Below are 17,858 nucleotides of genomic sequence, written 5' to 3'. Positions count from 1 at the left end.
CCAAAACTGCCAAAATAATAAATAAATAAATAAATAAAAGTGAAAATAAAAACAAAAATGAAAAAAAATCAAAAAATTAAATACAAAAAATAAATATAAATGGAAATAAAAACAAAAATAAAAAAATATATACATAAATAAATAAATAAAAGCAAAAATAAACACAAAAATAAAAACAAGATTCAAAAATTAAAAAAAATATATTTTTGTTTTTATTTCCATTTATATTTATTTTTTGTATTTACTTTTTTGCTTTTTTTATTTTTGTTTTTATTTCCACTTTTATTTATTTATTTATTTATTATTTTGGCAGTTTTGGTCCTCCATACTTTCTATGCTCACTTTCAGGTTGGGTTGAATGGGTTTTTCCTATGTAGACTGCATTTAGAGGTGAAAACAATATAAAAACCATGGAGCTGTCTTATGGGTGAAATACAGCCAGAATTACTACATTGTTTACAGCCAGTACAATGAAATATCCTGAAAAAAAAATAAACCGCTATTGTACTAAGTAACAGTTATTAAACCATCAGCAACTGATGACAGAAATATTGCGAGGGACTTTTGTAGTATGTGACGTATACCGAAGTATGACCTATGTATGTTCAAATAAAATGAAACCATCACCATTACTCTCTCCACAATAATATGCATGTATCACATGTTATCAAAGAGTGAGTACTTTTCTTTTACTTTTCTTTTATTTAACCACAGTTAACTTATTTTTGTCTTGTATAATGGTGATTTGTTCACTCTGGAACAGATAAATTTCCATTATGGCTTACGGGACAATAGTTATATAGTCACATAATTCGTATAATTGGGGTTTGAGTACTTTTATTTGACTTTTCTTTTATTAACCCACAGTTAATTTATTTTTGTCTTGTATAGTGGTGATAGTTTCACTCTGGAACAGATAAATTTCCATAATGGCTTACGGGGACAATAGTTATATAGTCACATCATTCGTATAATTGGGGTTAAAGTGTCAGTGTGACATTAATTTAATGGGTATGGAAAGCCCCATAGATGGATGTTTTTGTTACTTGGTTTCCCATGAAACTCGTTTAGTCTGTTTTTTTCTGGTTGTAGCATCTGGCTGACTATATGTCTCCTCATCAGAGATTTCTTCTTCTGCTTGTAATATCAAACTCTATGACTTACTATACTCAAAGTTATTGGCCTTAGGTAAGCTTTGGATCATAAATTAAATGGCAAATCGAGTTTCACCGAACGTCTTGTGCTAATATTCTTTTAATAAATACAACAGATGAGCACTGCTGGGGGGGCGGCAAGAAAATGACTCTGTCTCAGCGTGCAACCGCCACAGGACAGAGGGATTCCTTGACACGCTCATCTTTTCAAAGAGACTTTCGGAGAAAACAAATACATTATTCAACATGGACACCAGAGGAGTATCTTTGTTGTTCCACATCTTGCCCAAAAATAGATTCCCCTTCAGAGCCAGTCGAGCTAATCTACAAGACAGCGGACACAGCTGACGGTGACAGTGCAGGATTAGATTAGGATCCATGTTTCGGGTGTTTCTGCAGATTTTGGGAGAGCACAGGAAAAAAGCGGCAGGGAAGGCTGAAATCTTTGATGGGACTTGATGAGGACGCCTAAGGCACTTATCTGCCACATGCACTTAAACGTGATCAAAGCTACATGTGTAGTTTCCCTTGACTTTCTATTAATGTTGTCACAGTTTTTCGTGTTCCATATGCTTTACTTGGTGTGTGAAATGGGACAATATATTGACAGTGACAGTGTGTGCTGAAACAAACGAAAAAATTAATTCCCTCATTTTTTGCAGGTAATTGGTTACAGACAAGACCTGATCAGTGAATTTCCATAAAGTAGAATTACGAGCATCAATGAACTGTTTACGACCTTCTAAATAACATTGTTGGAGCCCTCTAGGCATAAAATAACACCCCTATAGTCATCTTTACACTCATATTACCCAATATAGTAGACACAATAACAGAAAATAATACAGATCTAAATAAAACATATCATAGACTCATATATTATCATTGGTAGAATTCCCTGTTGTTGTTTTTTCTGGACAGCGTACTTCCTGCGGTCCCGCTATTTTCTCATCAACGGCGGCTGAATGACACCACATCAGAATGGCTGTAAAATAGTCAGTCTTTTTATTTGAAATAGACACAGGGCACTATGGGAAGATGCTCAAAACACAGCATGAACAGCTCAACACTTCCTATTCTTCAATGGCTTCACTTCCCTCTATTGCCCACATTCTACACCAGGGATGTCCTATGTGTGGCTTACATGCTTGTCGTTCTATTTTTATATATTTACAAAGTTGTGACACATCATTGTCAAACCATGAATAAAATCCTGTTGTAGTCCTAAAATATGTTCACTTTCAACAAATTCTACTTTCTTCATATTTCTTCAATACTACAGTATTATTAGAGGTTTTGCAGGTACAAAGTGTTTTTTCACACTATCTGTCCGTACAGGAAATTATAGTTTGAACCTGACTTGAAAATGTTGAAAGACCACACACTACACATATTGTCACTTCCTGGAGGTTTCCCAAAGCATTAGCAGATATAGTGTGTATACAGAACGTGAACATCACTCGTGTCTTTGTGTTTGTTGTGATTAATAGTCTAAATTCATATAATGAATATAGTATTGTATGTAGAATACGGTATACTATATGAATGAATGTGCAGTATTTGTGCTGTCTTCCCACTACAGGTTTAAAGGGCTCCCTCCAGAGGATGCAACTGGAGTATGTTGATGTGGTTTTTGCCAACCGGCCAGATAACAACACTCCCATGGAAGGTGAGTGGGAGCTGGGAATGGGTGGAAGTTGGGTTGGGATTCTGGGACAATGCACGTTGTCCTGCAAATTGAGTAGGTGAGAAAATAAGGGCCTGACCAGATTAGTGAACTCGTAGATTAGGGCTGGAGTGTGTGTGTGTGTTTCAACATTCACACATCTCTGCTAATCAGACAATTTCAAGTCCTCTATTTTAGCCTACGGGTGTCAGTCTCTTTCTGTCGCAGTGGGATCACCACTTCCACGTGGTCTTTGAGCCCTCCATGTTCTTCAGAAGCAGGATTATCTAGTCCCCCTGAGGGACACTAGTGTATTTTTGGGTTGGCTTCTCTGGATACAATCGTTCTGTTCCTCCCACACTCAGTGCAGCCTTTCTTAATGATCCACCATTTATCCCATTGACATTTTATTGCATCGTGACCTTTCTCCTCCTCCGGACCAGTCAGGTTTTTTTGCCCCTTGTGTCATACGTCATTGCTGATGCCTTAACGTCATCGGTAGAAATTGTGACAATGCAGGATGATATAAACAAAATGTAAAAAAAAAATTTTTTTTGATGCTATTGGCAAAATGTGTATTTGTTAATATTATACTCTTGCAATATATTCGCATCATTCAAAGAACTATAGCGTCACTGGAGAGTCTGTAGAGTTTGCAGTCCTTTCAAAACAAAGTATACATGTGATTTTAAGCATGGAGAGATAAAAATGCAAAGCTTTCCATGTGTTTGCATTTGGTCCTGTGACTTTGTGCAACACAACAACTCATGTTCCCTAAGGTACCAAAATGTGATGTAATGGGGACAAAGTCTAACTTTGTTAGAATCACAGCCTTTCTTTTCATGTCCCCTCATCCCTCTGTGCGTGTTACTTTATGTGGCTTTTGGAAAGGCAGAGACACCAATGAAAGCCAACATATTTTACCACGATGACACTCATGCTTTACTGCTGCTGCTGACACCTTCATTGACAAGACTATAAAATGCTATAGAATTCAAAGCTGGCATTCCATCACTTATGAAAAATACATAAAATGCTCACATTAGAGCAACGTGAGAATGGAAAACAGACAATACATCAACGTCAAAGTCATCCCATTGTTTTAATAGATAGGCTGTGCAGCCTGCAGACAAGCTCTCCCACTCAACGTCATTTATATTTGACAGACCCATGCGCAGCAAATTGAAATGAATTCAATTAAGTCAATGTAGGAATAAGCCAGACAGCGGCAATAGAGATGAAGAGGAAGGCTTTTTGCAATTATTATTCATTCATTCATTTTCTACCGCTTATCCTCACGAGGGTCGCGGGGGTGCTGGAGCCTATCCCAGCTGTCTTCGGGCGAGAGGCGAGGAACACCTTGGACTGGTCGCCAGCCAAACAACCATTCACACTCACATTCATACCTATGGACAATTTGGAGTCACCAATTAACCTAGCATGTTTTTGGAATGTGGGAGGAAACCGGAGTACCCGCAGAAAACCCACACATGCACGGGGAGAACATACAAACTCCACACAGAGATGGCCGAGGATGTAATTAAACTTGTGTCTCCTTGCTGTGTGGCCTGTGCGCTAACCACTTGACCAGCGTGCAGCCCAGAACAGCATGATTTATCAATTAATTAATTAATTCATTTATTTTCTACTGCTTTTCCTCACGAGGGTTGCGGGGATGCTGGAGCCTATCCCAGCTGTCTGTGGGCGAGAGGCAGGCTACACCCTGGACTGGTCGCCAGCCAATCACAGGGCACATATAGACAAACAACCATTCACACTCACATTCATACCTATGGACAATTTGGAGTCACCAATTAACCTAGCAGGGCGGCACGGCGGTCGAGTGGTAAGCATGCAGACCTCACAGCTAGGAGACCAGGGTTCAATTCCACACATCCTCGGGCATCTCTGTGTGGAGTTTGCATGTTCTCCCCGTGCATGCGTGGTTTTTCTCCGGTATTCCGGTTTCCGCTCACATTCCAAAAACATGCTAGGTTAATTGGTGACTCCAAATTGTCCATAGGTATGAATGTGAGTGTGAATGGTTGTTTGTCTATATGTGCCCTGTGATTGGCTGGCGACCAGTCCAGGGTGTGCCCCGCCTCTCGCCCGAGGACAGCTGGGATGGGCTCCAGCATTCCCCCGCGACCCTCGTGAGGAAAAGCGATAGAAAATGAATGAATGAATTAACCTAGCATGTTTTTGGAATGTGGGAGGAAACCGGAGTACCCGGAGAAAACCCACACATGCACGGGGAGACCATGCAAACTCCTCACAGAGATGCCCGAGGATGTAATTAAACTTGTGTCTCCTAGCTGTGTGGCCTGTACACTAACCACTTGTCCAGCGTGCAGCCCAAAACAGCATGATTTATCAATTAATATTTTTGGAAAAAAACCATTGCTAGAAAGACCCTGCTAAATTTGCAAGGGACGACTCTATCAATATTTTTTCTTGCTTTGATTGATATGCAGTAATAGTGAACATCGTGAAAACAGTTCAGAAAAGATTTTTCCACCAAAGCTGAGCTTTTTCAACGGTTTGCACAAAGTATCATGATCAGTGTATGCTCAAAGCACAAAATCACCCACAAGTTCTAATGGACTTATGTGAGTGGGGTGTTGCTGATGAATGCTGGATATCTGTGACATGGACTTCTGTTGCGATGACTCATTGTGGCTCCGTGAGGGAAAAACATTAGGTAACATTAGGCAGGTTATCAAGTATGGATTTTATTGTGAATCAAACTATAAAGATGTATAATTCAAAGAAAATGTAGGGTGTGATTCTGGTAAATGCCTTAGTTCTATCACTTGCCCTGTTTTTGGAGCTATTACCCCTCCACCCACCTGCTGCACACACACACACACACACACACACACACACACACTGTCTCTCGCTGAGCCACAATCTGGTCCAGAGAGAACTACTGATGAAAAGAAAAAGATGTGCTTATTTTAAATCGCACCAGACTGTGATCTCTGCTCATACTTTCATCCATAACTCTTCTTTGTGGGCATACAGCAGATGGTTCATTTACGCAATTAACGTTCGATTAGGCACCAAAGCAATACCATAAGCATTTAAAGATGTGCTCACTGTCGTGTTTACTTCACTACATTGATTGTGTGGCTACTGAGAATTTACACTTTTTGCTTTCTTCTGTATGTTTGTGTGTAAAACAGAGATAGTGAGAGCCATGACACATGTGATTAACCAGGGGATGTCAATGTACTGGGGAACATCACGGTGGTCTGCCATGGAGATCATGGTGAGTGATTAAATAATGTTGTGAAATAATTCATATAATATTTTAAAATGTCATCTTGCACTAGGCTCTCAGACTACGGTTGTCCTATCTAGTCTGACTGGTGTGTGTCCCACCAAGTGGTGTAGCTTGGGCTCTGATTTAGTTATTTTCAACAATATACAGCATTTCCACTAATCATAATTACATTGTGAAATTACATAATTTCATAATAAAAAGTGTTTTAATTTCATGAGCAGTCACAGCATTGATCCCGCCCACCATTCCTCTATTTTGACTAAATTCATGCCACAAAATATGTACCCTAAATTGTTGGTGAAATGAATTATTAATACAATACAATATGGTGTAATATATTAATGGATGATTTATTTTATATTTTAAATCATTTATCATGTATTTATTCATTTATATTTTAATAAACTGCTTCAATATTTATTGAACTTTGGCACAGAAAAAAATTTCATAATATATTATTGGATGATTTATTTTATATTTATCATGTATTTATTCATTTATTTATTTCATGAGCAGTCACAGCATTGATCCCGCCCACCATTCCTCTATTTTGACTAAATTCATGCCACAAAATATGTACCCAAAATTGTTGGTGAAATGAATTATTAAAACAATACAATATGGTGTAATATATTAATGGATGATTTATTTTATATTTTAAATCATTTATCATGTATTCATTCATTTATATTTTAATAAACTGCTTCAATATTTATTGAACTTTGGCACAGAAAAAATAAACATAATAAACATCCAATACTCTTTGCAACCGACCCCCAGTAGAGAAAATATGGTACATTTCAAGAATTACAGGAGGTCTGGACTCTATTTGGTGTATAACACATTAAGTTGGAACAATTGTTTAGTTTCTCTCCTTATTTTCTGTCTCTCCTCATTTATTTAGGAGGCTTACTCTGTGGCCAGGCAGTTCAATCTCATTCCTCCAGTCTGCGAGCAGGCTGAGTATCATTTTTTCCAGCGGGACAAAGTAGAAACACAGCTGCCAGAGCTCTACCACAAGATAGGTTTGTTTCATCATTCACCCTTTCCAGGTTTCCCCTCAAATCCTTTATATCCTCATATCGATCTGTCACTCTTTATTCACAGGTGTAGGTGTGGTCTCCTGGTCTCCTTTGGCCTGCGGCATCATCACTGGGAAGTATGAGAACGGCGTCCCAGAAACCTCAAGGGCCTCCATGAAGGTACGGATTGAGCTTCATTTTGACCATTTTTGACCTAGTCCGCAGACCCTCCAGTGGGTACAAGCTTGTCATGTGATTATGTTTTTCTAATTTGCAAGTAATCTAATCCCCTAATGCAGCCATACCAGTGGTTAAGGGAGAAAATAATGAGTGAGGATGGAAGGAAACAGCAAGCCAAGCTGAAGGAGTTGGCTCATATAGCGGAGAAGCTTGGTTGTACCTTACCCCAACTAGCTATAGGTGAGAGACACTTTTGGGACTCCCTGTGTGTTTTCTCATATTGCAATATCTTCAAACCAATTGTGAAAATGTTTGCAATATCCTGTCTCCCGTTGCTTTAATTTCCCTCACTGGATTAATAAAAGTCTATCTATCTTCTGTATTTTTGTTTCTTTTTCAGCATGGTGCCTGAGGAATGAAGGTGTGAGCTCAGTACTATTGGGATCCTCTAATCCAAGCCAGTTAACAGAGAATCTCGGGGCCATTCAGGTTGACTGAATAATGTCTTGTATAATCTGTATTATTTTCAGTGGAATTTACTTTGAATAAGTACTGCAATGTTTGATCTTAGAGGTTGTACTGTACTGTACTGTACTATTAGTGATTACAAAACAGTGTTGTGTGTGTTTGATCATGTATTAAAGCTATTCTGTGTGAACTCCAGGTAATTCCAAAGATGACAGCGGGCATCGCCTCAGAAGTGGATCACATACTGGGGAATCGTCCACACAACAAAAGAGACTACCATCATTAGTCCGGACCAACAGTCTTGAAAACTGTGCTCTGAAAGTGTATCAAAGCTCACACACACACAGCCACGGCACAGCAGCCAGTGCCCGACTTTGCTGTAGTAATCTTGTGTGTGACTGTAAAAAAGGTGTTCTGCTCGGCTCTTCCTCCGCCACTTATCAATATCATAAAGTGAGATGCTTGGCAAATAATGCATGCTAAAACCATGGCGGCCGGCAGATGCAGCACTGAGCCAACAAGATCATATATGGTATGAGATTATCATTTTTATTTTGCAACTGTGTGCAGAATATTCAAAGTTTTGCAATGATTTATATATACGGTGAGGGAATTCAAGAAACATCATTGCCGTGCAGTGACTAACTTCAAGTTGCATCTTTTTTTTGGTTTGTTTTACAAACTAGAATTTGCCTCACTAGATGTTTGTGAAAGCAACAAAACATATACAGTAATACCTTGCATAATTGGGCTGTGTTGCATCATTCTTTTTGCAGCTGAAGCTCAAGTGTCAACATGATAAATTGTTTCTGTATGAACTGAGAAGAGAGTAATGTCTCATTTATTTTTCAAAACAACTGTGCTATATACTGATTGTAATGTCATTGACTTGATAAGCAGTACCCAGAAAAAGCGTACTCTCCTGATGCTTATCGTCACCTGTTTTTATTTCAACTTTGTGGTGAACATATTTGTCTTGTCACAGCTGGATCAAAAGAGATGATCAAAAAAGGAGCTTGTAAATCCACCAAGCCATACAGCTAATGAAAATGCTCTGAAAAAATAACACCATATGGGCCCTATTGCACCCTGATCATAATGTGCCCCCACCCCACCTCATCCAGATGCCAGTTTGACTAAATTGGTTTGTTTTGTTCTCTCTGTTCATGTGTGTATTTTTGGCGTAGTTCATTCAGATTTGTACATAGAAATAAAGAGCGTAAAAATAACATGTGAAATGTTTTAGTTTTTGGCTTCCAAATTAAAAAAATTACAATTATATACATTAAAAAATACAATAAAAACCCACATAAAATGCAGTGATATTTGAATATAAATAACCATAAGCACAGTTCAATGAGAGTTTAGTCTAGCGCATGGGTTGGGGACCTTTTTGGCTATAAAAATCATGAACGCCACATATTTTTTATAATGTATTTTTGTGATAGCCATATAATATTTTTTAAACATAGAATACAACCCAATATGTGTATTTTTTTTCATCAATTGAGTGGAAGCTGCCACAGTCCTGCTGCTAGGTTGTGCTAAAACACAATATATATCTATTGTGTATATATATATATATATATATATATATATATATATATATATATATATATATATACACACAATATATATATATATTGTATACAATATATATATATATATATATATACTATATATATATTGTATATATATATACTATATAGTATATATATATATATATAAGTAGTTAAGTACACACTTGCAACAGTGCTAAATAAATAACATTAAAAGTATCTAAGTATCTGTAGTTTTCTAATACAAGCACACCAAATGAGTATTACCCTGCAGAAAATAGAGCGACCGAAAGCGTTACCATAAACAGAGAGGCGGGTCTTTCTGCTCTCTTAGCCAATGAGCGTTTATTCTTTCGAATCCTTCTTTTTGATTGGATCCAGAGCTTATGTATATCATCTGTTTGGCTGGCTCCAACCCGCGAATTACAAAACTTGCTAACTAATAGTTGGTGGGCTTAAAAAAAGTTTAAATGCAAAACTGCTTCTGCTCGTGTATTTAGCATTGTGAAAGCACCGATGGCGGTTTCAACTCTGAATTGAGGTTGCTCAGACTGAAGCGACCAGTGTATGTAGCTGTTTATAGCTGCATTAGCATATAGCATGCTAACTTGGCTAAACAAATAACACAGGGGAGTTAGCGTTTCCTTGTCGACTGTCGTCAACTAACCACAGCGTCCAATATATGCTTCCAAAGCATCTTCTCTGATTTGAGGTGAGTGTTTTTCATTCAATCTCTCCGGCGTTGTATTACTAAAATGCTTTTTCAATTCAATAATTCTCTACTTGGGCTACCAACTGGCATTGCAGCTAGATAATCTACAACAATGTCGCTTGCCACTGAGGGAAGACGACGCTTCATCGATAAAGGAGCGACTATATGCGTGGTACCCGATCTCTCCTCCGATTTCTTGGAGGACGAGTTTGAGTTGAACAAGTCATATCCTTGTACCCAAAGACCACTGCAGAAAAGACACATTTTAGAATTACAGCGGCGTTACTATTCTGGATCCTCCACAGGTAAGCAGGAAAAAAGCTACATATTAGGTCACTATGATCATTATGATATGAATTTAATGTCTCAAACTGAAATTTTAGGTGATTTGGCATTACAACAAATTATAACAGTTGATCACAGTGATGGTTGGAATATTTTTGTCTTACAGGTGAACATTTAGCATCTAAGAATCATCAAATGCCAAACTTGCATCCTGACCTTTCCACAATGTCTGAGATGGAAGACAACCTTTATGGTCAGCTTACATCTACAGATTTTGAACTGTTCATATCTCCTTTGGTCCTCAACCCAAACAAAGTGCTTTTGACTGTGGATCGCAAAAGTCAGGAGGTATGGTGGGTTTTTTTTGGGTGTACTTTTAATATTCTGTGCTCAATTTTGCAATGATTTATTTTTTTTCTAGATTCTGTCAGCCAACAGTGAGGCTTGCAAACTGTTTGAGTGCACCTCTGATGCATTGAAAGGAAAGAATCTGTTGTGTGTTTTGAAGAAAACCACCCAGGTCTTAGAAGAAGCGTTGGATGAGGACTTTTTGCTGATGGATGGAACTGTGGCGACTATGTCTGGAAAAGTGGTAATTTAACACTGAAGCATCTTATTGCCTTGTAAAATGTCATCTATGTTCTGATGAGTATCCAGACACCCAGAATGAGATTTCACAATAACCTCAAATGTCTCTCTCTCTCTCTCTCTCTCTCTTTTTTTTTTTTTTTTTTTTTTTTTTTTATTATTTCAGGTTGATGTTGTGACAATGTCAGGAGAGATCCCTGTGGCACTGTGCACTCACAGCGTGTCAGAAAATGGAGAACACCTTGTTGTAATGATGGAATATGTGGAACGTGTTTCTGCTTTTTTGTCATTTACTCAAGATGTGCGTGTGGGTTTTGTTTTTTTTTTTTTTTTATTCAACAGCCTTTTTCAGATGCAAAACCTATATGTAGTGTAATTAATACCTCTTTGACTGGAATAATTTTATTAGATTTATTAACACCTTTTAAAAATATATTTTATATGTGTATTTTCACATGATATACTAGTGATGGAGGGAGTTTGGGGCTTCAACTGAGAGAATTCATAGCTCACAGTAACCTATTAAAACCTGTTTTTTTCCCCCCTCCTTAGGGTAATATTCTTACATGTGACTCAGCTTTTGCTCATCTCCATGGATACCGCCATCCTGATGACTTAAAAGGACTTTCTGTTATGGAGCTAATCCCTTCCTTACAAATCCCCCTTCACTGCCAAGCATTGCCCAAAGTAAGCACCCTACCAAAACTGCACGGCTCGGTTAAGAAAAGCTGTCTCTCATAAAGTCTGTGTTCATACATATTTGCTTTCTTGATCCATTTTAGATGCTGAGGTTTCAGCGAGTTTGTGGTAAAAGCAGAGATGGTGCATCTGTACCGTTGTGTATTAAGCTTCGGGGGGCAGTACAGTGTGCTAGACCCCAGCAACAACACAATGAGGTGGGCTGTGCATACACAACGGAGAATCTTGACAATGAGGATGCACCCAAAACGGAAGACACACAACTTGGTGGGCAATGTTGTTTAATTGGTTACATTCATGTTTAGATAACTGAATATAGAGGTATATAATAAACTGCTTAATCTACCGTTTGTACCAAATTAAATTGACTTTTACTTTCACCTATAATGGTCTGGTTATATAAACATGCATGATTAAAGTCCCAAGTCATATAGACAGTACTTACCCCAAATTTTAAAGAATTTTCGTTAACTCAGGCATCAAGACAGACAGCCGGGTTGTCTCCCCTATCCCCACCTTGGAGTACACCGGAACAATCTGGGCTTTCACCCCACTCAGCGGCCTACTCCTACTGCAACCTGATGGTTCAATCTGCAGCATCTGCAATCAGCAGGCTCTCAGTCTGTTTGGCTACAGCAAGGACGAGCTACTGGGGAAGGTTAGTCAATGAGACCAGCTGGCAAAAGATGACGGCCATTATGTCTTCTTCACCAAGCCTCATTTTTCACTGTCACTTATGTCCTCAACAGTCTGTCACTTTCCTCATGCCTGGTTTCTATGGATGGATGTCCGAGTCGGTCAGAAAGATCACTCCCTTCCCTGAGTCTCAAGCTGAGCCTGTCACAAGTACAGCAGAATCCGAACTGTCAAGGAAATCTGGTAAGCAGTTCAAGATGGCACTGTTTGACCACCATGCGCCTTCCCACTAAACAATTGTGTGTGTTTTTACAAAATCTTTCTGCAAGTTGCTCATTTTACTCTCACCTTCAGTCACTGACCCTTCCTCACTGGTGGCCGGAGACATGGCTATGGTGCAAGAGGCCTGCCGGCGGAGGTCTTCCACAGGGAGGGGTAGAATCTTTACTGGGAACAGCACCAGGCTGGACAAACAAGGAAGTGCTCTCTCCACAATGTCCCCTCCTGCTGTCACGTCCACACGCGTGTTTGTGTAAGTCAACCTCTTGTTTGCTGTCAACATCAATCATGTCAGAAGATTTTAATGAACATGTGCAAAATGTACTGACATGCTTAATTGCCTACTTTTCAGATTACTTATATAGCTGCGGTGCATTTGGCTCTGTCATAGTGATTAAAGCTTCAAACGACTCCAGATATACATACATACATCATTTGAAGCAGTTCATAATCAATATTTATATAATAACATGACAGATATCTAAAACATTTTAAGAAAATTCCAGCTACTTACCAAGGATTTCTTCTCATCAACCATTGTGGTTGTAACATGTTGTGCAGAACAGTTTTGCTCTGATCAACCAATTAGGACAGGCCTCTTTTGATCAGAACAGGGGGCCTGCAAGCTGGCTTTGAGGCCAATCATAAGTTGAATCACAAATCTATTTGGCTAAGAAAACAGCTGAATTGCTACTGTATATATGGCAGCAACCTGGCCAGGATGTTCAGGCATTTGGTTCCAAGGGCCCTGGGGAAGATTACATTGACATGGCAACATATACAGACTGAAATCTGATTGGGCAAAAAAAAATACATATACACCGTGGAAGCACTGCAGCCAAGAAACACGGTGCAAAATAATGAAAATAGATGCTTGTAAATAAATGTATTTAATAAATAAACATATACATTAATTAGTTTAATGGATGAAATACTACAATTTAAGTTTGATATGGAGGCTTTGCTGGCCCTGCCAGCACACCACTGTAATAGTATAGTCCATGTATCTGGGAATACTGAAAACAGGGTTGGTGCATTTACTTGACTGGCCCTGAAAGATGAAGGCATCAGATTTGTTGTATCCTTTGTGCCATCTGCTGGACAGGTTTTGTCTCAGTCCGTTTGGTCAAGACAGAGTGTGCACTAAATTGTCCAGATTTTAAGATTCAGCCTTTCCCAATGTAACTGTGCTTGATGTTTTGGCTGCTTTGAACCACTATGCACAATTAGTCTTGCTGAACATGCATATTAAAATCCTCAACATTTCTGTTATTTACCATATTTGATGTTGATGCAAATGGCTTTTTATTTACTAGAAAAGTCTGGCTGATGAGGAAGATTAATGTCAGCCATTGTTTTCACAGCGCTGACGACACTTCAGAGCTGCTGGAGGAAGCAGCTCAGGTAGCTGGTGCCTGCAGCCAGGTAGATACTGGAGATACTACTCAAGCTCTTCTTAAGACATTTGCCTGGGTTGATCATCCAGAAGAAGACACCACATGCATGCTTTCTATTGAAAGGACACATGAACAAGAGCTTGGCTGTGAGATTCAGACAAATGATCATCCTTTCGTTCCAGGTAATATCAATGTTTAATCTTTGTCTGTAATGCAATGCTTTTCCCTTAACACTGCGTTCACAATATTAACATGCATGTTTTAGATGCGCCCACTCAGGATAGACATGCTGTTCATAGCGGGGGTGTCAAGTCTTCCGGCGTGACCAAAGACAGACAGTCATGTATGTCTGTCCTCCAAGACTCCAGCTTTGAGGTCATTTCAATGGAGAGCAGGTGTGAATCTCATAATACTTTAGTTAAATATCTTAACAATATGTTGTTGAATAACAACAAATGATGGAAAAATATGTTATTTTACAGGTCTTCCTCTGGCTTTTGTGAAAAATTTGCTGGCCATGGTGGTTCTGATCCATGCCAGGCAGATGTCAGCTGTTTCCTGGACCTCAACAGCAATGGTGATTTAGTGACCCGAGCCCTGGCCGACCTGGATCTGAGTGCCAGTATAGAGCTTCTCAATGGTGGTCAGGGCATCGATGAAAACCAGCACTCCATGACATCCTGCGATACAGCCGAGTTACTGCGTACACCCTCTCCGTGCGTGCTCGAATCTGACCCGGAAGCTCGGCCTGTCAGTGCCAATAAAGAAACCAGTAACGCCTCAGATGAAAAGCAGGCTGGGTCTGATCAGTGGGCGGCGCTCTCTTCCATTCCAAAGGAAAATGGCCAGGAATTCTGCACTAATGGAGGAAATGGTGAGGTTCAGTCAGTAATGGACCTTCCTGCTACATCTACACCAAAGAAAAAGAAGGTGGAGATGGGCGGTGTCAACGCTGATGTTCCACAGATACTCGAGGGCCGATTTGAAGGAAGTGGCTACCACAGAGATGGCACGAGAGTTGGTTAGTTTAAGCCTTGATCATTACTATTCTTATTGTCTGTTAACACAATATACACAATATATTATATGAATATATATGAATATTTAATCTTCAGAGGTGCAGTGTAATGTGGTCAGAACCAACCTACCTGATGGAAGCCCAATGTACTGCATGTGGTTGAGCCGACATGGCCAGAAGGTGTCAGTGATGCAAACTGATCGATCCCTTTTGTCCAAATCAGGAGCCAGTCTTGGAGAGGTCAGCTGAAGACTATTTAAAAAAAATAAATGAATAAATCTAATTTCCTTTTTTGTTTTTTAACTTAAAGCAGTCACACATTATGTTCTCATTCCAAAACCCTCCCTCAGAAGACTGGAGAGGCCAATCATGTGGAGGCGTTGCGCTCCACCTTGGATCTTGAACACTCTCGGGCCTGTGATGGACAGTTTGAAGAGGAGTACCAACCTATTAAAGCTGTCGGAAAAGGAGCCTTTGGGTTTGTCTGGAAGGCAATTAGACGCTGCGATGGACAAGAAGTACAAAGATTTACACGAAACTTGCAACCAGTTGACTTTTTTTTTTTGGATCATAACGTTACCTTCTCATAACTGAATTTTAAAAATTTGCAGACTGTGGTGAAGTTCATTAGCAAGGCCAGGATTGTGAGCGACTGCTGGGTAGACGATCCCATGTTGGGCCGAGTCAGCCAAGAGATTGCCATCCTGACTCGTGTGCATCATCACAACATCGTCAAGGTAATGATCCCAGGTTCTGAAACTCACTCATATAATGAAGTATTTCTTTCCTGTGTGTGTTTCCTTAATTAGGTGCTGGAGGTGTTTGAGAATGGGAGCTACTTCCAGATGGTGATGGAGAAACATGGAGATGGTTTGGATCTCTTTGAATTCATCGACATGCAGCCACGACTGGATGAGCCCCTGGCTAGCTACATCTTTAGACAGGTACACATTTTATCAGCATGCAGCTCATTTTTATTGGTCCTCAACATATGATAAAAAAATGTTTGTATAATTATACTTAAGTAGTATAATTATTAGATGTTAAACTAAGTGTCCCCTTCAATTTTCAAAAGTTTGGTCATTGGTAAAGTATTCAGTAAATGGTTGTACTGAACTGTCTTTTTCCCTCCTCCCAGCTGGTGGCAGCTGTTTTCTACCTGAGGACAAAGAACATCCTGCACAGGGACATTAAAGATGAGAACATCATCATTGACAAGTGTTTCCACATTCGTCTCATAGACTTTGGTTCTGCGGCCATGATGGCTCCAGGGAAGCTCTTTTACAATTTCTGTGGCACACTCGAGTACTGCTCCCCAGAAGTACTTCAAGGAGATCCGTATGTACATCATCTCTGCAAAACACATGATACATCATGTTTTTTATTTCGTGTCAAATGGGCAATTTTATAACCACAGAGTTCGATAAAGTGTGTGTTTATGGTGAGAGTTGTTTGAACAGCTTACTAAGTGCATTACACCTGACAACAGAATCTGTTTGAGCACTGTTTTCCAGTCTTTTACGACTTTTATAGGCCATAGCCTTGTCGAGACACGTTTAAATTACACAGAGCATCAAGGATACAGCAATCAAAGTTTTTTTATAAACACTTGGAGGTGACAAAGTTTAAGACAAATACAAGTTTGTAATCACTCTGTACTTAATATGTTGATTTATCTTGTGTAGCTACGAAGGGCCAGAGTTGGAGATGTGGTCTCTTGGGGTTTTTCTCTACACACTGCTGTTCAGTGAGAATCCCTTTTGTGGTGTGGCTGAGATCCTGGGTGCCAATCTGAAGCCCCCATTTCCCCTCTCTCCAGGTACTGTAATTATCTGTTCTATCATAGGCTGTCAAAGATCTTTACCAAGTGTGTGCGCTCTATGTACCAGAACTGAACAGTGTGTTATGTGGGCTGCTGCACCCTGAACCCACCCAAAGGATGACACTGGACCAGTTGCTTCTGCAGTCCTGGATCAGCCAGCCAATTTCTCTAGCAGAGTACACCTGGACAGAGGTGTTCCCTTCAACTCGGAACCACAGTGAGTACTCCAGCAAGAGGGTTGTCACCACAAAAATACTTTTTACATTGCGAAAGCAGAATATTTCCACTACTCTTTTAAACAGGCTTACTGCAACACCAAGATTTCAATCCTCAACAACATATTGGACAAGATTTGTTCCCAGATCAAGGTGATGACACCCTCCCTGATGAGGAGGATGAGGAAGAGAGGTCGTCCATGATGGCCCTGGCATCTGAACTCCAGAGATACCTCAATGATAAAGACGAGGAATGAAAACCAAGAGCGCACTCGCGCACATCCATCAAGCTTTTTTGTTAGCAGCAGTTATTCAAACGAAGGTAAAAAGGTGTAGCAGTTTTCAGAACAAATTTTTATTTATTCTTTGGATATTTTTTCAAAGCAATAAAAAATAGTAATACCTTATACATTTCTACTTTTGTACCCAGGTTTACCTAAATAATAAATAGAAGCTGTAACATGACCGGCAGACCGCAAATTGAAGGAAACACTTAAATGGTATTTTAAATGTGTATTTATATCTTATCTATTTATTTGTATACATTAATAAATATTTTACCCTTGATTTTCATGCTTTATTTTGCTCTGTAAACATGTCATTAAAATAATTTTAATTTTGAACATGAAGTGGCATCGTACAAGTAGCGTGCAACACTATTTTACCTTGTGGTTTTGTTTTGTTTTTTAAATGTAGGTCTGTAATTTAATTCACATTAAATGCCTTACAAAAATCATCCTTTCTATTCATTTATTCTTGTGTACTTATGAGCTTAATTGACTCACACTGTAATATTTAGTTACAAAATAGATATCTAAATAAAATGATTACGTTTAAAAAATGGTAATTTGTTGTCCTTTGTCAGTCGGTAA

The 17,858-nt window shown here is 39.1% G+C and overlaps 2 protein-coding genes across 3 annotated transcripts in view; both read left to right on the top strand.

Annotated features, from left to right (window-relative positions):
* Positions 1-9,024, top strand: part of kcnab1b (potassium voltage-gated channel subfamily A regulatory beta subunit 1b) — a 34,702-nt gene extending 25,678 nt beyond the window's left edge. Inside the window, exons 9-15 of the mRNA XM_058067238.2 lie at positions 2,737-2,823; positions 6,006-6,091; positions 7,011-7,131; positions 7,214-7,308; positions 7,428-7,548; positions 7,709-7,797; positions 7,973-9,024. Of these exons, the coding sequence (XP_057923221.1) occupies positions 2,737-2,823; positions 6,006-6,091; positions 7,011-7,131; positions 7,214-7,308; positions 7,428-7,548; positions 7,709-7,797; positions 7,973-8,062 (689 nt within the window). The 3' untranslated portion in view covers positions 8,063-9,024. The remainder of the gene's footprint in view (positions 1-2,736; positions 2,824-6,005; positions 6,092-7,010; positions 7,132-7,213; positions 7,309-7,427; positions 7,549-7,708; positions 7,798-7,972) is intronic.
* Positions 9,025-9,742: 718 nt separating this feature from the next.
* On the top strand, positions 9,743-17,698 carry pask (PAS domain containing serine/threonine kinase). 2 transcript variants are annotated; one of them, XM_058067236.2, is made up of 21 exons: positions 9,743-10,047; positions 10,143-10,352; positions 10,499-10,680; positions 10,754-10,924; positions 11,087-11,221; positions 11,473-11,607; positions 11,703-11,886; positions 12,096-12,277; positions 12,369-12,498; positions 12,610-12,787; positions 13,899-14,113; positions 14,197-14,326; positions 14,414-14,952; positions 15,047-15,189; positions 15,303-15,467; positions 15,561-15,686; positions 15,759-15,893; positions 16,088-16,287; positions 16,635-16,768; positions 16,839-16,988; positions 17,074-17,698. In XM_058067236.2, the coding sequence occupies exons 2-21, from the start codon at positions 10,160-10,162 to the stop codon at positions 17,241-17,243; spliced, it is 3,597 nt and encodes a 1,198-aa protein (XP_057923219.2). In that variant the 5' UTR covers positions 9,743-10,047; positions 10,143-10,159; the 3' UTR covers positions 17,244-17,698. The 2 variants fall into 2 exon arrangements, with proteins under 2 accessions (XP_057923219.2, XP_057923218.2); XM_058067235.2 differs by having other exon boundaries at positions 15,300-15,467.
* Positions 17,699-17,858: the final 160 nt, after the last annotated feature.

The sequence above is a fragment of the Doryrhamphus excisus genome, linkage group LG6, assembly GCF_037039965.1.
Source record: "Doryrhamphus excisus strain RoL-2023G ecotype Guam linkage group LG6, RoL_Dexc_Guam_v1.1, whole genome shotgun sequence".
In the NCBI taxonomy this organism is placed as follows: domain Eukaryota; kingdom Metazoa; phylum Chordata; class Actinopteri; order Syngnathiformes; family Syngnathidae; genus Doryrhamphus; species Doryrhamphus excisus.
Note: the sequence above shows the minus strand (reverse complement) of the source record. Positions and strands in the feature narration are given on the sequence as shown.